The 20431-nt window shown below is 31.5% G+C and overlaps 1 protein-coding gene across 7 annotated transcripts in view; it reads right to left on the minus strand.

Moving 5' to 3' along the window:
- The window catches only part of LOC129751184 (myocyte-specific enhancer factor 2-like), a 227748-nt gene that overhangs the window by 38530 nt on the left and 168787 nt on the right, over positions 1–20431 (minus strand). For all 7 annotated transcript variants that reach the window (XM_055746545.1, XM_055746539.1, XM_055746541.1 and 4 more), the window contains one exon: positions 2273–3005. In XM_055746545.1, the coding sequence (XP_055602520.1) occupies positions 2273–2326 (54 nt within the window). In that variant the 5' untranslated portion in view covers positions 2327–3005. The remainder of the gene's footprint in view (positions 1–2272; positions 3006–20431) is intronic.

Consider the following 20431-nt stretch of genomic DNA (forward strand, 5'->3'; position numbering starts at 1 on the left):
TTGAAAATATGCACATGAGTGTTTTAAAAGACGAGCAATCGATGTCAGGTGTCAAATTTTGTGTAAGGGGTCAGCCAAAGGGGTCGTCCATATTAACTGTTCGCTGTTTTTGCGATAATCACGTTATTACACATTGTAATCAGATGAAAATTGGTACACGATAGTTTTGAGGGACGTGCTATCGATTTGAGGTATCAAATTTACTGTAAGGGGCCGGCAAAAGGGGTCGTCCATATTAACTTTTCAATATCTTAGTGATTTTGACGTTTTTGCACATCGGATCGGGATGAAAATTTGCACATAGGAGTTATTAGGGACAACAATTGATTTCACTTATCCAAATTAAAATCAGGAGTCAGCCAAAAGGGGTCGTCCATATAAACTATTCACTGTTAATGCGATATTTTCGTTATTATACATTGGATTCAGATGAAATTTGGTACATGAAAGTTTTAAGGGACGGGCAATCGATTTCAAGCATTGAATTCAGTGTAAAGGGCCAGCATAGGGGGTCGTCCATATTAAACTTTCAATATTATTGCAATATCGTCGTTATTATACATAGGATTGGGATGAAAATTTGCCAACGATAGTTTTCGGGGACGGGCAATCGATTTTAGATGTCAAATGTTTTGCTAGGGGTCGACGAAAAAAGTCGTCTATATTAATTAATTTCCCACTGTTTTGAGCAATATTGACGTTATCATGCAATGGATTGCTCTGAAAATTTGCACACGGGAGTATTGAGGAAAGGGCAATCGATTTCAGTTATCAAAGATTGTAGAAGAGGCCACCGAAAGAGGTTTAACTTTTTGGCAATAATTCCGTTGTTATGCAACGATCGAGTTGTAATTTATACACGGGAGTTTCATATTTTTGCAATTATTACTTAACAATAAATTCGGAAGTGCATCTGGAAAATGCTTGGCAATTGACTTTCATACAAACTGTTCATGACATATGCCAAGTTGAAAGCGAAACGGAGTTCGTATGGGATCAGCTAGTAGATAATATAAACGATCTTTTTTTTTCTTGAAAGGGGTAGCGAAGCATGTTGAGGACAATACAAATCAAATGAGTGAAATATAATAAGGGAGTGTGGGGTATCATGGGTTACTTTTTTCTTTCCTTCTTAACTTCTTTATTATAAAGGATAAAAAGAAAAAAATGCTTAGGTTTTTTACACATTCCATTAAATAAAATCGTTAAATACTTGTATTATATTCAAAAACCCACATTCTGTGTACTATTAGGAGATCAATTGTAACAATTTAAAAATACGCAAGTCTTAAGTTATTTAAATAAATAAATTCATCTAGTTATTTTAAACAAATTTCAGATGAGAAAATAAAAAAGAGAATTGTGTATGATCAAATTGTTTCAAAAACCTAGCTTGCGAACGTAACGGCAAAATTCCTTTGATAGAATTTATGTTCGTCTCAATCGTATTGGAAAAAATTTGGCATAAAAAAATTTAACAGATAGGAAAAATGTGTTTTAAGTTCTGAATGTGTATAAATACACCAAAATAAAAGTGGCAATAGATACCCCACAAAATATGGCTCACGATTCCCCACTAGCTATGATTTGCCAATTGGTTGCATTTGTGTGACTTATTGATGTTTCATCAAAAATTCTTTTTCCACGCAAAAGATCATGACAAAATTAAGATCATAAGCGTATGAGCAGATTTTTGTTATGAACTTTAGGTTCCGCATCGTTTCAGTTAGCGGGTGCTTGTTTAACCAGGTAAATAAAATTTTTGAAGCAAGAAACATATGATGCGAACATAAGTCAACAACATATAGAAAAATAAGCTTACGCAAAGCGACGAAGATGACAGTTGGATTGAAATTTTTATCTCAACACACATCTGAGATATTCAGAGTGGCCCACGTTTCCCCGTTACGGATCATTCGATTGGAAATTTAAATAGAAAAAAAAATTTTACAAGTATTTTTGATAGATAGTAGACATAATTTTACAGCAACCGAGATTGAATAAATCAACGTTTCAGGCATGGATTCAAATTCACAAATTAAATTTCTACCCAACACAAGTTAAATATTTCTCATAATTTCAAATTTTTCAAGGTCCAACATTAATCGAATTTAATGAGCACCAAGTAATCACATCATTCCTGAATTTCATCAACATTTGATGGATCGGTACACGCGCCCGGAGTTTCCGATTGATAATCGCCCGTGATTCCCGGAAATGAGGATTCGATTAGCCTAATGGATTTCGGTGAAGGGGCCCCCAAAAATCTCACCTGTCGGTTCCGTTCGTCCGTTATCCGTGAGATCTGAATCTTTTTCCTGCCCATCCTGGCTACTCGAATGCCACTGCCTGCTCCTATTGGTTTCCGTTTTTGTCGACGTCGTTGTTGTGGATGTTGCTTCGCCTGCGGTTTTGATTTTTCACGATTTAATCCCAGCTAATTTAAGGTCTCCAGCTTAGCACAAGTTCTGCCGGACTGCCCCTGAATTGCAGCAGCCAGCCACTTTGAGGGGTCAATTCAATCCACCCTCCACACCATCCGCCTTTCTGTGTCGACCACAATCACACAATTCGCTTGATATGGATCCTTCTTGAGCTTTATTTATTTCCCAGCCGCTCGATCTTAACCCAAGAAAATGAATTAGCAAATATCACTCACTTTACTTTTCCCAACCAACCCACACTTGATCACAGCACTTTTTTCTTTTCCTTTTTCAATGCTCCGGCTCTAATTCCAGCATTCCCGGAAACATTCGTACCTCGGTCGGGTATTTGCGAAAAGCAAACGAAGCCACGAACATTCAAACACTGGAATAACAAATGGGCTCCGGCATTTGGTGGCTCCAGAGAGTGAAAAACACTGCACTACCCCCCTTTTTGTTTCTCTTTGCTTCAAAGCTTTGGACCAGAAAATTTCAATTCAAAACAACCGGAATTCCGTTGGTCACGTTCTTCCTTGCTGCCTGATGTTCCGGTGAGCTTTCAGCAGGCTCTAGTCTTAGTATCTGCAAAAAAAATGAGAAGAAAGAAAAAGTTAGAAAATTTGTTGATATTTGAAATTTTATTTTACTGAATTGTGTTAAAAATTGTTTTTACGTTCCATAATGTTGCTATAAACATAACACTTTCCAAGAAGTCGGAATGTCAACACAAAAAGTATGACCCCCACAACAAAACAAAAACCAAAGAAGTGTTCGTTATGCAATCACAGTTTCAACTTACCCTAATGCGCGGATGTCTCCCCACCCTGTCGTTTATAATGCGAAATAATCACCACCCAATTCTAGTTTTGCCCTCCCATTGGAAAGAAAATCAAGGTGGCCCATACCTAGACAAGCAACCTACAGCCATCGGGAGAAGCACCGCGAAAGCACAAATCGATAGTATTATGTCGTCGTCGTCGTCGTCGTCTTCAAGGATTTTGGTTCGTGGCTTCGTCCGGTCAACGAAGCGCCATCCGTTCTGGAGGCCCGGTGGCGGCCTCACAAGAAAGCAACAAAATTGAATCGAAAAGTAGAATAAGGTTCTAATTGGACTCAAGTTTTAAAATAATTCTAGGATGAATGGAATTTATTCAGCAAAAATTTGGACAAAGACAATAATTATTGGGCAAAAATTTGTTATAAGAAGGGGCTTGCAAGACACAGCGATAGTAAATCATTTAATTTTTGAACTAAAAATTAACGAAAAATATTCAAACAGTTCCCACATTAGAGCAGACATTTCAGAAGTGCATTTTCATAAATGGAATACGAAACTTGAATAAATGTATAAAAATCTAAAGAATTTTAAATCTTTTTCCAGCACAATATACAGCTCAAACACTCCGTTGATTCCAGACAAACCAAATTGAAGAAAGACTAAATTAACAAAACTGTGATAAGGGATAAAATTGACAAAATTGAAAATAGAAAAAAGTGAAAAATTAACAAAATTAAAAAAAATATAAAAAAATCTCAAATTTTCAAAATTGACAAAACTCATCAAATTTATAAAATACACAAAATTAATGAAATTGACGAAACAGCATTAACAAAATTGACAAAATTGAAAAAAATGACAAAAGTGTCGAAATCAACGAAATGAATCAAAGCGACATAATCGATCTAAATTGACAAAATTGACGAAACATAACAAAATTAATGAAACACTGTTAAAATTGACAATTTTGGCAAAATTTAAAAAAATTTACATAACAGAACTTACAAAATTGATAAAATCTACAAAATTTAGGAAATTGACAAAAATTGACAGAACATATGATAAAACTGAAAAAATTGACAAAAATGACATAAACGACAAAAATCAGAAAAATGACAAAATGCAAAAACAAAAAATTAAAAAAAAATACAAAACATATTGACCACATTGATGAAACTGACAAAGTTGTCCAAATTTACCATTTTGACCAAATTGAAGAAAAAAAAATACAAAATTGTAAAATTTACAAAACATTTTGACGTAACTGATGGAATTGACCAAACTGTCCAAATTGACAAAAACGATGAAACTGACATGTCTTCCAAATTGATAAAAATGACAATATAACAAAAATAACAAAATTGACAAAAATCACAAAAATCCCCAAACGAAAAAATGTTTTTTTAAAAAATCACAAAATATATTGACCCAATTGATGAAACTGAAAAAATTGTCCTATTTGACCATTTTTGTCAAATTGACATAATTTACAAAATTGAAAAAATGGACAAACTTGAATAAATTTACTATTTTGACAAAATTGAAAATAAATTACCAAATTGACAAGATTGATAAAATTTAAAAAAAAAATGCCAAAAAGACAAATTTGACAAAAATGACAAAAAGTACCTACAAAAAACATATTGACAAAATTTTTGATATATTTTGACAAAGTTGATGAAACTGTTCGTTTTGAACAAATTGAAAAAATTTACAAACTTGACAAAATTTAACATATTGAAAAAATTGAAAAAAAAACAATCTAGATCAAATTGACAAAAAAGACAAGATTTGAAAAAATTTAAAAATTTATAAAATCGACTAAATTTACAAAACATATTGATGAAACTAACAAAACTATCCAAATTGACTTTATTGAAGAAAATGACAAAATCACAAATATAACCAAAATTACAAATATTATTAAAAAAAATATTTAAAAAAATATAAAAAAAAATATTAAAAAAAATATTAAAAAAAAAATATTAAAAAATACAAAAATTAACAATACATATGGACAAAATTGATGAACTATATTGACAAAATAGATGATTCTGACGAAATTTTCCAAATTGACCAATTGCGGCAAATTGAAAAAATCTTAAAATATTCTAAAAAAAATACAAACTTGACAAAATTTACTATATACGAAAAAATGGAAAAAATAAAACCAAATTGACAAAATACACAAAATTACAAAACTGACAAAATTGATGTTAAAAATTTATGAAACTGACCATTTTGACCAAATTGAAAAAAAGTACTAACGTGACAAAATTTAATATATCGAAAAAAAATTGAAAAAAAAAACAAAATAGACTAAATTCATAAAATTTGAAAAATTTACGATATCGACTAAATTTACAAAACATATTGATAAAACTGACAAAATTGTCCAAATTGAAAAAAATGATAAAAATGATAAAATGGTCCAAATTGATAAAAATGACAAAATCAAAAATATAACCAAAATTGCTAAAAATCAAAAAATATTTTCAAAAAAAAATTACACAAATGACAAGACATATTGACAAAATTGATGAAAATTGACAAAAAAAAAGATGAAACAGTCAAAATTTTACAATTAGACCATTCGTGTCAAATTTAAAAAATTAACAAAATTGAAAACAAATAAACAAATTTGACAAAATTTACTATATAAGAAAATTTGAAAAAAAAACCGATTAACAAAATGGACAAAACTGTCAAAAATTTAAAAACTTACAGAATTAAAAAAAAACGTAAATTTTTAAATAGGCATGACAAAATTGACTGAATTGATAAAATTGAAAACAGAAAAAGGTGAAGAATTAAAAAAAATAAAATAGAAAAAAAATGACCAAAACTGATGAAAACTTTGACAAAATTGAAAAAATGACAAAATACACAAGATTGACGAAAAAGACAATATTTTCAAAATTAACAAAATTGTCAAAATTGACGAAATTGACCGAAGCGAATAAAATAACAATACCGATAAATGATATATTGAAAATTGACAAAATTGACCAAACATATTGACAAAATTGATTGAACTGCCAAAACTGAACAAATTGAAAAATTGTGAAAATTTACAAAAATATCAAAAAACTCAGAAATGACAAAACTAAGAAATATGACAAAAATTACAAAAACGACCAAATGAAAAAATACAAAACAAATTGACCAAATTGATTAAACTGACAAAACTGTCCAAATTGACCATGTTGGCCAAATTGACAAAATTTACAAAATTGAATAAAATTGACAAAATTTATTAAATTGAATTTTTTATTTAAAACCAAATTGACAAAATTGAAAAAAATGCACAAATTGACAAAATTTTAAAAAATTGGCAAAATTTAGAAAATTTCTAAATTGAATAAATTGAAAAAATTGAAAAATAGAAAAAGGTGAAACATTGACAAAATTTAAAAAAATTTAAAATGTGACCAAATTGACAAAATTGTCGATATTGAAAACATTGTCGAAATTGACAAAATGCACAGGATTGACGACGAAAAAGACTGCATTTACAAAATTTCCAAAATTTAAGATTGTGATAAAATTGTCGAAATTGACTAAATTGACCAAAGCGACATAATCGACAACAATTACAATATTGATAAGACTGACAAAATTGGCGACAAATATTGGCAAAATTGATAAAACTGACAAAACTGTAAAAAATTGACAAAATTGTGAAAATTAACAAAATTAACTTAAATGATAAAAAAAACAAAAACGACAAAAACGACAAAAATAATATAAATGACAAAACTAACAAAAGGAACAAATATGATAAAAATGACAAAATTAAAAAAAAAACAAATTTGATGAAATTGATAAAATTGTCCGAATTGACCTTTTTGGCCAAATTGACAAAATTGATTAAAAAAAAAAAATTGACAAAATTTACAAAATTGACCATTTTTTTAATTTTTTATTATGCATGACAAAATTGACAAATATGTAAAAATTTACAAAAATGAGCAAAATTGACAACCTGACAAAACTGACAAAAGCGACAAAAATGACGAAAAAATCGAAAATTACAATAATGACAGTAATAAAAAATTATGACAAAAATAGCAAAAATCATAAAGATGGCAGAATTTAAAAAATTACAAAAATGACAAAATAAATTGAAAAAATGGATGAAACTGACAAAATTGTCCAAATTGACCATTTTGGCCAAACTGAAAAAAAAACTACAAACTTAACAAAATTTAATATTTATCCTATATTGACCTATCTTGAAAAATTGAAACATTGTAATTATAAAATTGACAAAATGGACAAAATATTAAATCTTAAACTCTTAAATTCATTTTGGATTTACTGCATCGAAATCCTTCAATCATAATTTTGAATTTTTAAATTTTTCATTTCTTTATTATTTTGCGTCATATGTACCCAAATATTATTTAAAGACTGTAAAAAAAAAGTCACAATCTACTGTCAGGTGTATTAAATTGGGTTTTAAAATTTTATTCTTTTTTTATTGTTATTTTTTTGAGATTATCATTTGCTTTGACTTAAAAAATAGAGCTAAGATTATACGTATTTAATTTTTTTTTATGAAACGGGTTCATACAGTATTTTTCAGGATCCAGCCATTTCAAACACCAACAATAAGTTGCAAATATTTTTATCCTATAAACAATTTCGAATCTTTTTTTATTCATTTTGAATTTACTGCGTTCGAAATCGAAATAATTTAGAATTTAGAAATCTATAATTCGTTTATTTAAAAAAAAAAAAAGACATACACCGTCTTAGCCGATTTAGGCTTTACAGACTGAATAAATAACGTGGGCAACTTAAGATTAACATAAGAGAGGCTAGAATCCACTGTCAAATGTATTAAATCGGGTTTATTGTGAGCTTGTGAAGAATATTTCAACCAATTTTAAATCAATTGTTAATCAAATATCGAAAGAATTTTGAAACATGAAACAAAACGTACTGCTGAATTTATACTTGCATTAATCGAAGGGTCTGAAAAAAAATTTTAGAATGTATTCAAAAATCTGCGGTTTTGATATTAATGAAAAAATTGTTGTTTTGCCCGCGAGAATCTCTAATTTCTAAAATTCGGGATGCCTGTTGAAAATGTTGGCCACCCATGATCTAAGGTATTAAAAAAAAACACAGATTTAATAAACTAAAACTTTAGTTTTCTTTTCTCATTTTCATCGAACATATTAAATTTGGTCTCTCAAAAATCTCAGTCTGTCAGTATATTGGAATGTCGATAAGGATGATTTGAATGTGCGCTTCAATGATTTAAATGTCCCGAATAACTTTGAAAAGTGGAAAGGTGATTAACCATCTTCTGCATACGAGCCCATATAAGAAGTGTATTCGAAAAAAATGCAACACTTTGTTTCGTGAATAACTTTTGAATGCATCGATGGAAATTGAGGAAATTTTCAGTGAGGCTACCTAGTAATGTAATGTGTAGGTGCACAAAATTTGGTGATAATCTGTCAAGTGGTTTTTAGAAAGTGTCAAATACTGAAGTTCATTGGCAAAATATTTTGGGCAGGATCAAGAAAAATCCAGAAAAGTGAAGATTGTTGATTTCATGAAGTGAGAGGAATATGAGAGGTTATTTCAAGCTCAATCCGAAAATATGAATGAGGAAGAGATGAAAAAGTAAATTTTTTCTGATTGGTTCGTCTAGCTGACTTATAAATAGGCTTGACTTCATTTCTACAAGGTATAAAAGCTGCCCACCGGTAAAATAAATAAAATACGGTGGTAAAATCGTGCGCAAAATATTTGGACTGCTTGTGGAGAGATATTTTGAAAAAGTTCGAAATGGACAGAAAAATGAACTCTTTAGCGGACACCTGACAGATTTCCAACCTGAAAATTTTCGTTGACAAGTCTCGCCTGTATTTTCCGGAGATAAAAGGATAAAAATTGAAAAATTTCATGTCCAGTACTTGAGGAATATTTATCATTCTTTCATAACGATTGACAGCATGAAAAGCTAAAAATATAAAGAAAACTGCCACCAAATGAAACCGTTTTCTCTGCAAAGCACTTCAATATGTCCCACAAAGTTTTTTACTCTGTTTAAGTTGGATCTGGAATCGTGCCATTACGCAAAAACGGTGGTGTAGTGATAAAAAGTCAAATATGTTGTTTTTGTGCCGAAGGAGGACAATCGGCTAAATAAGTTATAACTTCGACCAAATTCAAAATTTTGTATTATTTTGAAGCTTCAGGAAACAGTAACTTCGCTGAAAATTTCATAAATTTCTATTCAGGCATTAAAAAGCTATTCACAAAACAAAGTGTTGCATTTTTTTTGAATACACTCCTTATAGTCTCGATTTTTTACATTTTTCAGCTTAATTCAGTATTTCGATACTGTGTTTCAGGACGTTTTATCATTTTTTTTTATCATATATGCCAAATTGAAATGCTACGCCATAATGTGCTTATGAGACACTACGTTCTCACATAAATTCTACGGACCCACCTTTGAACCAGAAAGCAAAGCACAAACTTATTCATTTCCAGTCGTAGTTATCGTCCTGGTAAGGAGTGAGAAAACTCCTTTTCGGAAAATACCTACTTATGTATTCCTTCCTTCTGCCTGGAAAAGGAACAACCCGCGCCGGTCGCCCGGTTCAAAAGTCACGGTCAAGCAAACCTTCTTTTCTAAGTAGTAGCTTCGCAGGTATACATTCAGGGGCACACGCGAAACTTTTCATATTTCACCATGACCCCTAGCCGGAGTGACTTTCCTAGTCGGGGAAAATTCAAACGAGCGTTTTCCAGTTTACGGCAACATGCTAAGCGTTTTAAGGCTTTTTTATGGTTGTTATCTGGAGAAGGGAAGCATCGGAAAAAGTGTTTCTTGGAAAGAACGAAAGAAGCTTGAATCCAAACTTCAGAATGCTAAGAAATTTTGAACAACCTCGTAGGTGGATTGCCCACCTTGACGTTCTGGATTGTGCAATGCACTTTGCGTTTCGCATGCCATCACCTCGTGTTTCTTTATGTTATTGGGTGCTAATAAATATGGTTGAAAAATTTGAAATTTATGGGCAGCCTTTGGAAGTGTTGAAAAGGCTGCCGGCGTATTTTTTCCCCTAGATTATTCTCCGGAAAGTGAGACTTCGAATCGGCGAGCTAACGATGGAGCTTGTGGGTATAATTTATTAATTTAAATATTAAAATGGTTTCAAAAGAGGGTAATAAATTTTGTACGCATACATTAAAAAATGTTTGAACACCTACATATATTTAAAAACCGTTTACACAAGGGCTAATTTTTTTTTAATTTGAGAACGATTTTGAACGAAGTTTAGGCAATTATTTTTTTCGTTCTTCATAAATACTTGAGGATAACCTGAGTTCAGAAATTGGAGTTCAAGATTTGGTATCTTCATATCGTTTTCTCAGAACGAAGCATGAGTTTGAAACTTTTCATCAGCTAGACATAATATCGTGCACATCTTCCTCTGTGGCATCGCGACTTGTGAATCTTGTGTTGTTAGGTAAGAGACGTCGTCTACGTCGCCGCCATCATTAACATCAACATCAGATTCTCGGCCATCGCCGCCATCATCATCGACGTCGGTCTTCATCGTCGTCGTCGTCGTCGTCGTTGTCGTCGCCAAACAGATCAGAAACCATCACGACAAACGCCGCGATGCTGTTTTCCATTTCATTTTTCACTGCTCCTTGACGAATCTTTCAACATGGGAAGCTACCTAGCCTAGACACATCACATCTCTAGAGAGGAAAATGTAGGTAGTTTGTTCGGAAAAACACACTCAGGCTGGTTTTTATTTCGCTGGGCCCCCTGTTTCTGCTGTAAGCCTCAATGAAAATGTTTGTGCAATATGTAGAGAGACGATACGGAAGGTAGTATATAACTAGAATGTGATGAAACGTACATAGAGACACGATCGTCCGTCGATCGACGACGACAACAACAGCAGCGGAAAACCGCTATATTCTGCCATACTTTCCTTACTTCCCTCATACATATGAATTTGAAGCAGAGAGGCAGGAATGGCGGAATCAAAAGGAGTGGTAAAATTTTAAGCCAGGACGGAAGACCGTAGAAGCCGTCTTACATTTCAAGCAAAATTCTAAGATGGAATTTTCCTCTAGGCACCTCTGCTCGTCTTTTGTCTTTCGAAGCAAGGTTTAAAACAACTCAACACTGCTTAAATTCGTCAAAATTTATAAATTATTCAAACACTTACTACATCCAAAAGAATGATTGCATGTCTTTCTGCCAATCAGAGCGATTTCTACGCCAAAAACTTCGGGTAAATACGAATAAAAATGCCAACAGAAGAATGAGGGACGAATTCATTCTCTGTCTTTTCCCAGCAGAATGTTTTGCCAGATACTCCATCTGATGTGGACTTAGAGCACCAATATCTCAAAACTGCTTGTATTAGTTTTGGGAATCAACATGACACCAAATGGAGCGCAAAACTGAGATGTCTTATTTGACCGTTAGATTCGATTCGTGGGAGTAAAAATCTTGATATTCCGACAAAAAAGGAATTTTGAAAAAGGCTTTACATCAGTGCACAGTGGTCCAGAAATGAAATTTAGCGGGAAACAATTATTTGCGCTCTTGCCTTAGGTTTAAGACATTTGGTGTCCAAGACAAAGTTGTACAACATCACAAGGCGCTACTTTTGAATGAAACATTTTTAGGGTGGTTCATAAAACTCCTTAGATACGAAAATTATTTTTTTACTGTAAATAGATAGTGCTGTATTATGTTCAGCAATTATGTAGAACAACATAATTGATGAAACTTTGTAGAAGACTTTGAATGTCTATCTATTAACGTTTAGGTTTTATGATGATTTTTCGTGTACAAGTTAGGGTGGTCCTACAAAAACAAGTTTTTTTGTTATAACTTTGTTGGGTATCAACTTATCAAATTCATGTGTTCGACAAGTATTTAGCAAATCATTATGCGCATCTTTTGTAGCAAACAGATTTCTAATATCTGCTTTTGATTCGCAGTTATCATGAATTTTGTGTTCAAAAATGGCCGTTTTGTATGAGCCATAACTTCAAATGGAGCAAACCAAAAAATTCAAACTTTAATTCGTTTGAAAGAACATGTTAAAATCTACATTATATCAAAAAACTGGAGAGGTGTTTTTTGTTTAAAGCTTTTTATTTACATTTGAACTTGACCAAAATTGCCATTTTTCATATAACCTTTCTATATTATTTTTGACTATATTTGGCTGCGTGAGGAATGACCGTACACATCGTAACATTTATATCATCATTATAGTTAACAGAAATGGAAAAACGGAAAAAAGTTTATTTGAGAAATCAATAAAAAATTCATAGAAAACAAAAAAAAACACTTATATTCTAGCAATAATGAAACTAATAAAAAACGCGTTAGGGGTCACAGATCAAATAACGGTTGCATTTAGGAAGACTGATTTTTGAATATTTCATACATTTTCTATTGGATAGTGAGAAGTACGGATCTGATGTCAGGAGGAGTCTTTTAAAAACATCTTCCAGACTAACCAAACGATCGAACTTTCTGGAGTGGTTTCCTCGAAATCTTCGTAAACTTATGTTTCTTGTTTCACCAGCTTCTTCCGAATACATGCCTATGGGTAAAATATGATTTTTTATGACTGCTGCTCCATGCACTAACAATTTGTGTACGGTTGGAGAAACGGGATAACAGCTATATAAATTGTTATAAAGCACCCGAATTTCTTGAGCATACCCTTCAAACGAGCTACTGTTGATAATGGTTAAAAACACGTAAAACTTTTCCAAAAGCTGAACATTCAGTCCTCTTATTTTGAGCAACTTCAATCCGTTTCTCGAAGAATTTCCTGGCAATATTTCCTGTATTGGAATTCCCACCGGTGACCCTAGACTCATCAATACATAAGTTCAGTTGTTATTTTAGTATGTTTCGAAGACTTTGACCCCGTTCATTCACTTCTATATTGGTTTTCCTGACTCTCCAAGTGGGTTTGTCCTTACAAAGACGATTTGCGATCTTCATGAACATTTTCAACGAATCTTGTTAGATCTGCACTTTCCTTAGCAAAAATGAGCCTAATAGGTCTGCACAAACTCACTGGGGATGGGCAATCGTTACTCCAGATAACGTTTTATATCCCATTAGATTTATCTACGAGACGTAACGGAACAACAGAAACCACGAAAATGTGTGAATCGCTGTATTCACGCATATCTCCTTCATCATCTTCGTCAATGAATGATTGATTAAATCTATATTGAAATAATTTGAAGATCAAAAGATAAAGGTTCGTTAAAAATAAATTTATACCTGCTGTGGTTTGAGCTACCATATGCTCCCCATTTGAAAATCAGTTGAAGCATTTTTTCCGGAAATGTAGAATCATATTGTCAATATTTCAACAACCTTTCCACTGTATGATCCACCAAATTAATTTAATTAATTAATTTCTTTTTCAATGTTAATTTCGAAAGCTTCGGATCCATTTTTAACAGAACTTCAACCACATCTTTTTCACTAGACCCCTTCAGCCAGTGAACGACTATAACTTTCCTTTGAACGTTCATCACGAATAATCGAAACTCTTGAACTGAAAACTGTGTGGTTTACTTGGGTTTGATCAAAATGATCACCGGAGAAACCAAAACTGGCTTTCACAGTCAAAAGGACATAAGTGAATAAAAACTCCTTCTAAGAAAAATACAATTCAAGACTTTCTTGTTGGGTAGTTAGTAATTCATTGTTTTCAGTTTATGGTTCTATACATTAATAATCAAGAATCCCCTTTTTTTTTCATTTGTGCCCATCTGTGCTGCTATGTTAGTCTTTCAAAATTTTTACAAAGGCTTCGAAAAGGAAACTCTGCTTTTGTAGTGGTAAAAAATTTAGAATTATTGACTAAGGGTGCGAAAGCAAAAAAGAATTCCATGTCGCAGAGCAAAAGTGATATATTTTGTTATATGAAAAATAGCAATTTTGGTCAAGTTCAAATGTAAATAAAAAGCTTTAAACAAAAAACACCTCTCCAGTTTTTTGATATAATGTAGATTTTAACATGTTCTTTCAAACGAATTAAAGTTTGAATTTTTTGGTTTGCTCCATTTGAAGTTATGGCTCATACAAAACGGCCATTTTTGAACACAAAGTTCATGATAACTGCGAATCAAAAGCAGATATTAGAAATCTGTTTGCTACAAAAGATGCGCATAATGATTTGCTAAATACTTGTCGAACACATGAATTTGATAAGTTGATACCCAACAAAGTTATAACAAAAAAACTTGTTTTTGTAGGACCACCCTAACTTGTACACGAAAAATCATCATAAAACCTAAACGTTAATAGATAGACATTCAAAGTCTTCTACAAAGTTTCATCAATTATGTTGTTCTACATAATTGCTGAACATAATACAGCACTATCTATTTACAGTAAAAAAATAATTTTCGTATCTAAGGAGTTTTATGAACCACCCTAAAAATGTTTCATTCAAAAGTAGCGCCTTGTGATGTTGTACAACTTTGTCTTGGACACCAAATGTCTTAAACCTAAGGCAAGAGCGCAAATAATTGTTTCCCGCTAAATTTCATTTCTGGACCACTGTGCAGTGGTTTTCAAAGTGGTCCCTTACGCTCAACAGTGGTCATAAACACAGAAAAGCTGGCAGAAAATCAATTTTTGAAGCGATCAAAATTCTCTATCCACATAATTAACCAAATTACGGCCTTTTAAGGCTATATGAAAACATGCAAATTATAACTATAAGTAACCTGTTTAGGATTCTCGAAGAAATGGTAGAAAAAGTTTGAATATTTTTTTTAAATTTCACAAATATTCGCTTACATTGTATGATGAATATAAAATAAAATCAAGAATATTTTTGCTTTGCAGTAAAATTTTTTTAAGGCATATTTTAAACCTAATAAAATTATAATTTGTTTAATGAAGATGAAATTTTTTAAACGGATTCTCTTCACAAAAAACGATAAAATGTTTAGGATTTTTAACTTTAACTAGAAATTTAAAAAAAACTTCATATAACCCCACTCATATTTTATGTTGGATTGATTCCCACATTTCTGGACTACAACATATTGCAAATAGGGCTGCCTTTTTTCCAATTGTGGAGAACGGTTTTAAAGAGTGGAAACACTTTTTTTTATTAAAATTTACTTCTAAGCAAAAAAACTATTGAATCACGAACTAGAGTTCAGAGTCTCTAAAATCTATTCAAAAAACATCCCTTTCATGCTTTGAGCCAATATATGTATATATGATGATTTGAGTGATTTTTTCTCTCATCAGGAATAACTCCCAAAACATGGTTTAATCACGGTTGCTCAAATTTTCTCCTGAATGATGACCAAAACGTAGAATCTATTTGCAAATCAAAATTCATGGAATCCAATGAGAACATTTACAGTAATTAAATAGAAACGTCAATGATAATGGTCAAAATATAAGATACATATATGAAAAAAATATTAAAATTTGATAAAAGAAAATATAAAGCGTAAAGAGTCTTATTCTTCTGTAAACTTGAAAAGAAGTTTTGATGTTAAAAAAAACAACCATTTATAGAATAATTGATAGTTTAAGAAAAAAGAACTCACACATACAATAATTTCAAAATATTGATAAGTAAATGTGAAATTGTTAGAAAATTCACATTTAACATAAGATGTCTATATTGACTTATTAGAATTAATACAATTAATGTTTTGTCAATCTGCTTAAATTAAATTTTATTTTTGTTGATTTTAACTTTCATTAGCTTTTTGAGGACATGAACCGTTTTACAGCAAGCTTTAAGGAAATTTTTATACTATTAAAAAATGTTCAAGTTTAAAAGGAAGAAAAAATCAAGTAAAATATAACCGTAAAAAGTTACTTTGAGTTCAACTTTGATAGATGAACAATTTCAGTAAGTTTCAAAGCAAAAAAAATGTTGAAAACATTCTTTGTGTTAGTTTTTTTTTTTTTTGGGAATGGGACCACAGAAAAATCTATAATTTCACAGAATTTTGAGCTTATTTTAAACACAGAACACAGAATTTTAGAAATATTCATAGATTTCACAGAATTTAAAAATTTTGGACGTTTTTCCAAAATTAAATTTGTTATGTCAATATTAAGTCTGAAAAACATGATACAATTGGTGATGATAATTGATTTCCCTTAAGTAAAATGTTAAAAAGACGCAATTTGACATGACTTTTGAATGAAATTAGTGACAAAAACATCACAGAAAACCGTCACAGAATTTTTGGGTAAAATCACAAAATGTCAGAATTTTTTTTCGTCAAAACATAGAATTTTTTTTCAGCAACCATGCCTGGGGGGGCGTTGAGAGCTTTCACGAACGGAAGCGGTGAGCTCAACTTTGAAATTTGGTGGGCGCTGAAAGAGCTCCATGGGCGATAAGGACGTTCAGAAATCCAGAAACAACATATATTTGAAGCTTGAGGGCTAAGCTTGCCTGATTTTTTTCAGCACGTCTCCGGGCCGGACAAATCTTGGCAGTTTTATATAAAAACCTTGCAAAATCCGGGCATTTGATCTCAAAAAATTGATGACCAAAAATCCGGGCAATATCCGGGTATTTTTTTTTCAAAGCCCAAAAACTACTCAACAAAAACTTAAAAAAATAAAAAAAAAAATAAAAAATAAATAAAAAAAAAATAAAAAAAAACAATAATAAAAATAAAATTTAAAAAAAACAATTAAAAAAATTAAATAAAATAAAACAAATTTCATTAAAACTCAGCAACGGCTTCCAAAAACCTTTCATGATTATTGTTATAAGACTTGCCCAAAAAAATCGTTTTGGAGGCAAACATAAAAAATTATACAACACATTTATTTTATGTTTGATTTGCCAAATAAAGTGATTAATCCGGGCATTTTTTTCAATTAAATCCGGGCAATCGGGCCGGGCCGGATTGTTTTTACATTTTTATATCAAATATCCGGGTAAACCCGGATAAAACCGGAATACCTGGCAACCTCAATATAAGTGCATAAAAGCTAATTCCGAGATTACACGCCCTTAAGTTGCTGTGTTTGGTCATTTTTCATACATTTTTCAAACATTTGTATTTTAACTTTTAAACATAAAAGTATTTAGAAATTTTTCAAAAATCTGAAAAAATCACCAAATATAGTTTTAAATATAAACAATTTGGTTGGCATTATTAACTCAAAATCGATCACTCCTGCACTTATACCCCTTTGATTCTAAGGACTGCAAATGACAACGAGTAAATACGAAGCAAAACAATGAAATTACGTTACTAAATATCAAATTACAGCCAGGTTTACGACTAAGTATCTTAAATTTGGCAGAGCTGCAAAGTAAGTTTTTACCCCTGTTTCTCCATCAAAAGTAGATTTTTTTAAATTGTCATTTTCATACGATTTTGGACTGGTTTTGTCAGTTTATAGTGGATTTTACAAAAAAAAAATTAATGAAAATGCATTACAATTTTTAAAATGTATTGTATCAAAAAATTTGCTGAGTGAAAAAAACTGTCGAAAAGATTCTGTGTAAAAAGGCATTCATCTGTGATTCAGTCATAGATTTTATGAAAAGAAAAAATTGAAACAATTATGACATTTTAGTGAAGAGAACTTTTCATAAAGTTTAATAAAGGTGCAACAGTTTTTGTATAAAAAAAAGGTAAAAAATGTATTTTTTAAATATTTTTTCTTAATGTGTTTAAAATAATTTTGATGATAAAATAAAAAAAAATCACAAATTAATGTAGCATAAGCTTCACTGATTTTTCTCAGAACTTTTCCGGGATTTTTACCCGAAAAACCTGGCAAAATCTCAAGCTTTGGATTTCAAAATTTCCAGCTCTGAAAATGTTTACCGAAAAATCTGTGTTTTTGCAAAAAAAACAATCTGATTTGCTGTGATTTTACCCAAAAATTCTGAGACGGTTTTCTGTAATGGAAATAGCATTTTTTGCATAAAACTATAACAATATGGTATTTTTTCGAAACAAAGTAAAAAACATTTTTTTTTATTTTACAGGAAAAAATATAATACGTACAAAACTTAAAAAATATGTAAAATCTGTGAATGTTTCCAAACTTCTCTGTTCTGTGACACAGATTTTACGGCGAAAATTTAATTAATATTAATCCTGTGAACTCAATTACAATTTTTGGTTTGAATTTTGCTGAAAAATCCGGACTTTTTTCCTCGATATCCGGGCAAGCGGGACGAACTGGCGTTTCTAATTTATTTTCTCTGAAAATCCGGACAAGCCCTTATAAAACCTTTATTTTTAAAGGAGTAGTTATCCTATTTGGTGTTTCTAGATGAAAGTTGCATAATAAATTGGTATTTTTGCGTAATATTTGGTGATGCCGAAGGTACTTTTAGACACCATTTATATCCACATTTTTTTTCATGTTTTGTCATTGCTAAAATTCAAAAATTGAAATATTTTATTTGGAAAGCTGATAAAAAATTTCAATACGTTTCCATGTGCAGTTTTATGTTTTCCTTTGGAAAATAACAGAGTCATGATATTATTTTATTCACAAAAAACATCTAACTGAATCTAATTCAAAAAATAAAAATGTTAGACAGCTGAAAAAAAAAACATGTGTTTTTAAGTCATAAAAATGAACCAAATTCTTATTTTTGGGGAAAATCCTAAGACCCCCGGTGCAAATTGTCAGATAAAAAAAATCCCTACCTCTCTCCTTGATTCTACCGGAAAAAAACTCCAAAGACAGAAATTTATAGATTTATAGTCGGTATTTAAGCAAAAGTCGGTAAAGCAAAAAACAACCTTGAAAAATGGGAACTTTATGACTTATCGAAATCGAGTTTTTTTTTCAAGCATACAAGCTTTTGTCCAGATTATTATCAGCTTGAATGGACGTGATTTGCCACAAAGCGTTGAAAGTTTTGTGTTTTTTTTTACTATAAAAGCTCCCCCGATAAAATCGAAATTTTAATTCTCATGCCAAATGACTTTAAACTGCTTAAAACGTCGAGATCTGGTATTACCTCTAAAATCTAAATTATAGTTAAAAATCTACATTTTGGCACTTGGCCATTTTTCGGAAAACCGAGGACTTTATATGGAATGTTTCAAGTTGCCTTAAAAATAAATCACAGTTCGCTACAAACGACATGTTAACTACCCCCCATGTTGGACCACCCTGTCAATAGTAAAGATCTAAAAATAATTTAAAAACCAAAAAAAAGAAGCAAAGAAAACGATAAAAATGTCAAAAATAACAAATGTAAATGAAAAAAACAAGAATGTCGAAAATGATTTGAATATTAATTCTGACCTAAATAATAAAGGGTTTTCTTTATTCTAAATTCTGAACAATTGCTGAACTCTAAACTCTGAATGATTTCTGGACTCTGGATTCTTAACTTCTGACTCCAGTTCATACATATACTCTGAGCTCTGAATCTGAGGCTCTGGCCGAACTTCAACTTTGAACTCTGATCGGACTCTGGATTTCGTACTTTGGATGTTGAAAATTAAACTTTGTACCCTGACTCTAGGCTCTAGACTGTGAGCATGGGCTAGACTTTGTATCTTAAACTCTGGATTTTGGATTCTGGACTCTGGACTCTGCAATCTGGACTCGGGAGTCAGGACTAAGGCAGCACTCTGGACTCTGGACTCTTGACTTTGGAATCTGAACTCCAGAGTAAGAGCTTTGAATTATAGGCTATGGAATTAAGACTGTGGATTCAGGAATTTGGCCAATTGACTCTTGGCTCTATACTCTGTATTGGAGACTCTGGACTGCGGATTCTGGACTCTGGACTTCAGACTGTGGTCTCTGAACTCTGGACTCAAGATTTTTTAATCTGGACTCTGGAATCGAAACTTTTAATCCTGGACGCTGAACCCTGAAATTTGGACTCAAACCTTTAGACTTGGATTATAGGCACTGAACTCTGGACTGTAGACTCTGGACTCTGAATCTGGATCTTGAACTCTAGATTCTGAGCTCTGGTAGGATTCTGAAAGGTTGACTCTGGACTCTAAAATTTGGGCCTTGATAGGCCTTTGACAAGACCCTTAACTCTGAATTCGACTTTTTAGAGTCTCAATAAATTGAACTCTAGACTTTGACATGGGAACTCTGGACTCTAAAGTCTGCTTCATTTAATATTGGAACACAAACAATTGCGTTTAGTTCAGTCATTTATTAACGAATTCATAATTTGTTTTTCATACA

This window comes from Uranotaenia lowii, chromosome 3 (assembly GCF_029784155.1).
Source record: "Uranotaenia lowii strain MFRU-FL chromosome 3, ASM2978415v1, whole genome shotgun sequence".
Classification (NCBI taxonomy): Eukaryota; Metazoa; Arthropoda; class Insecta; order Diptera; family Culicidae; genus Uranotaenia; species Uranotaenia lowii.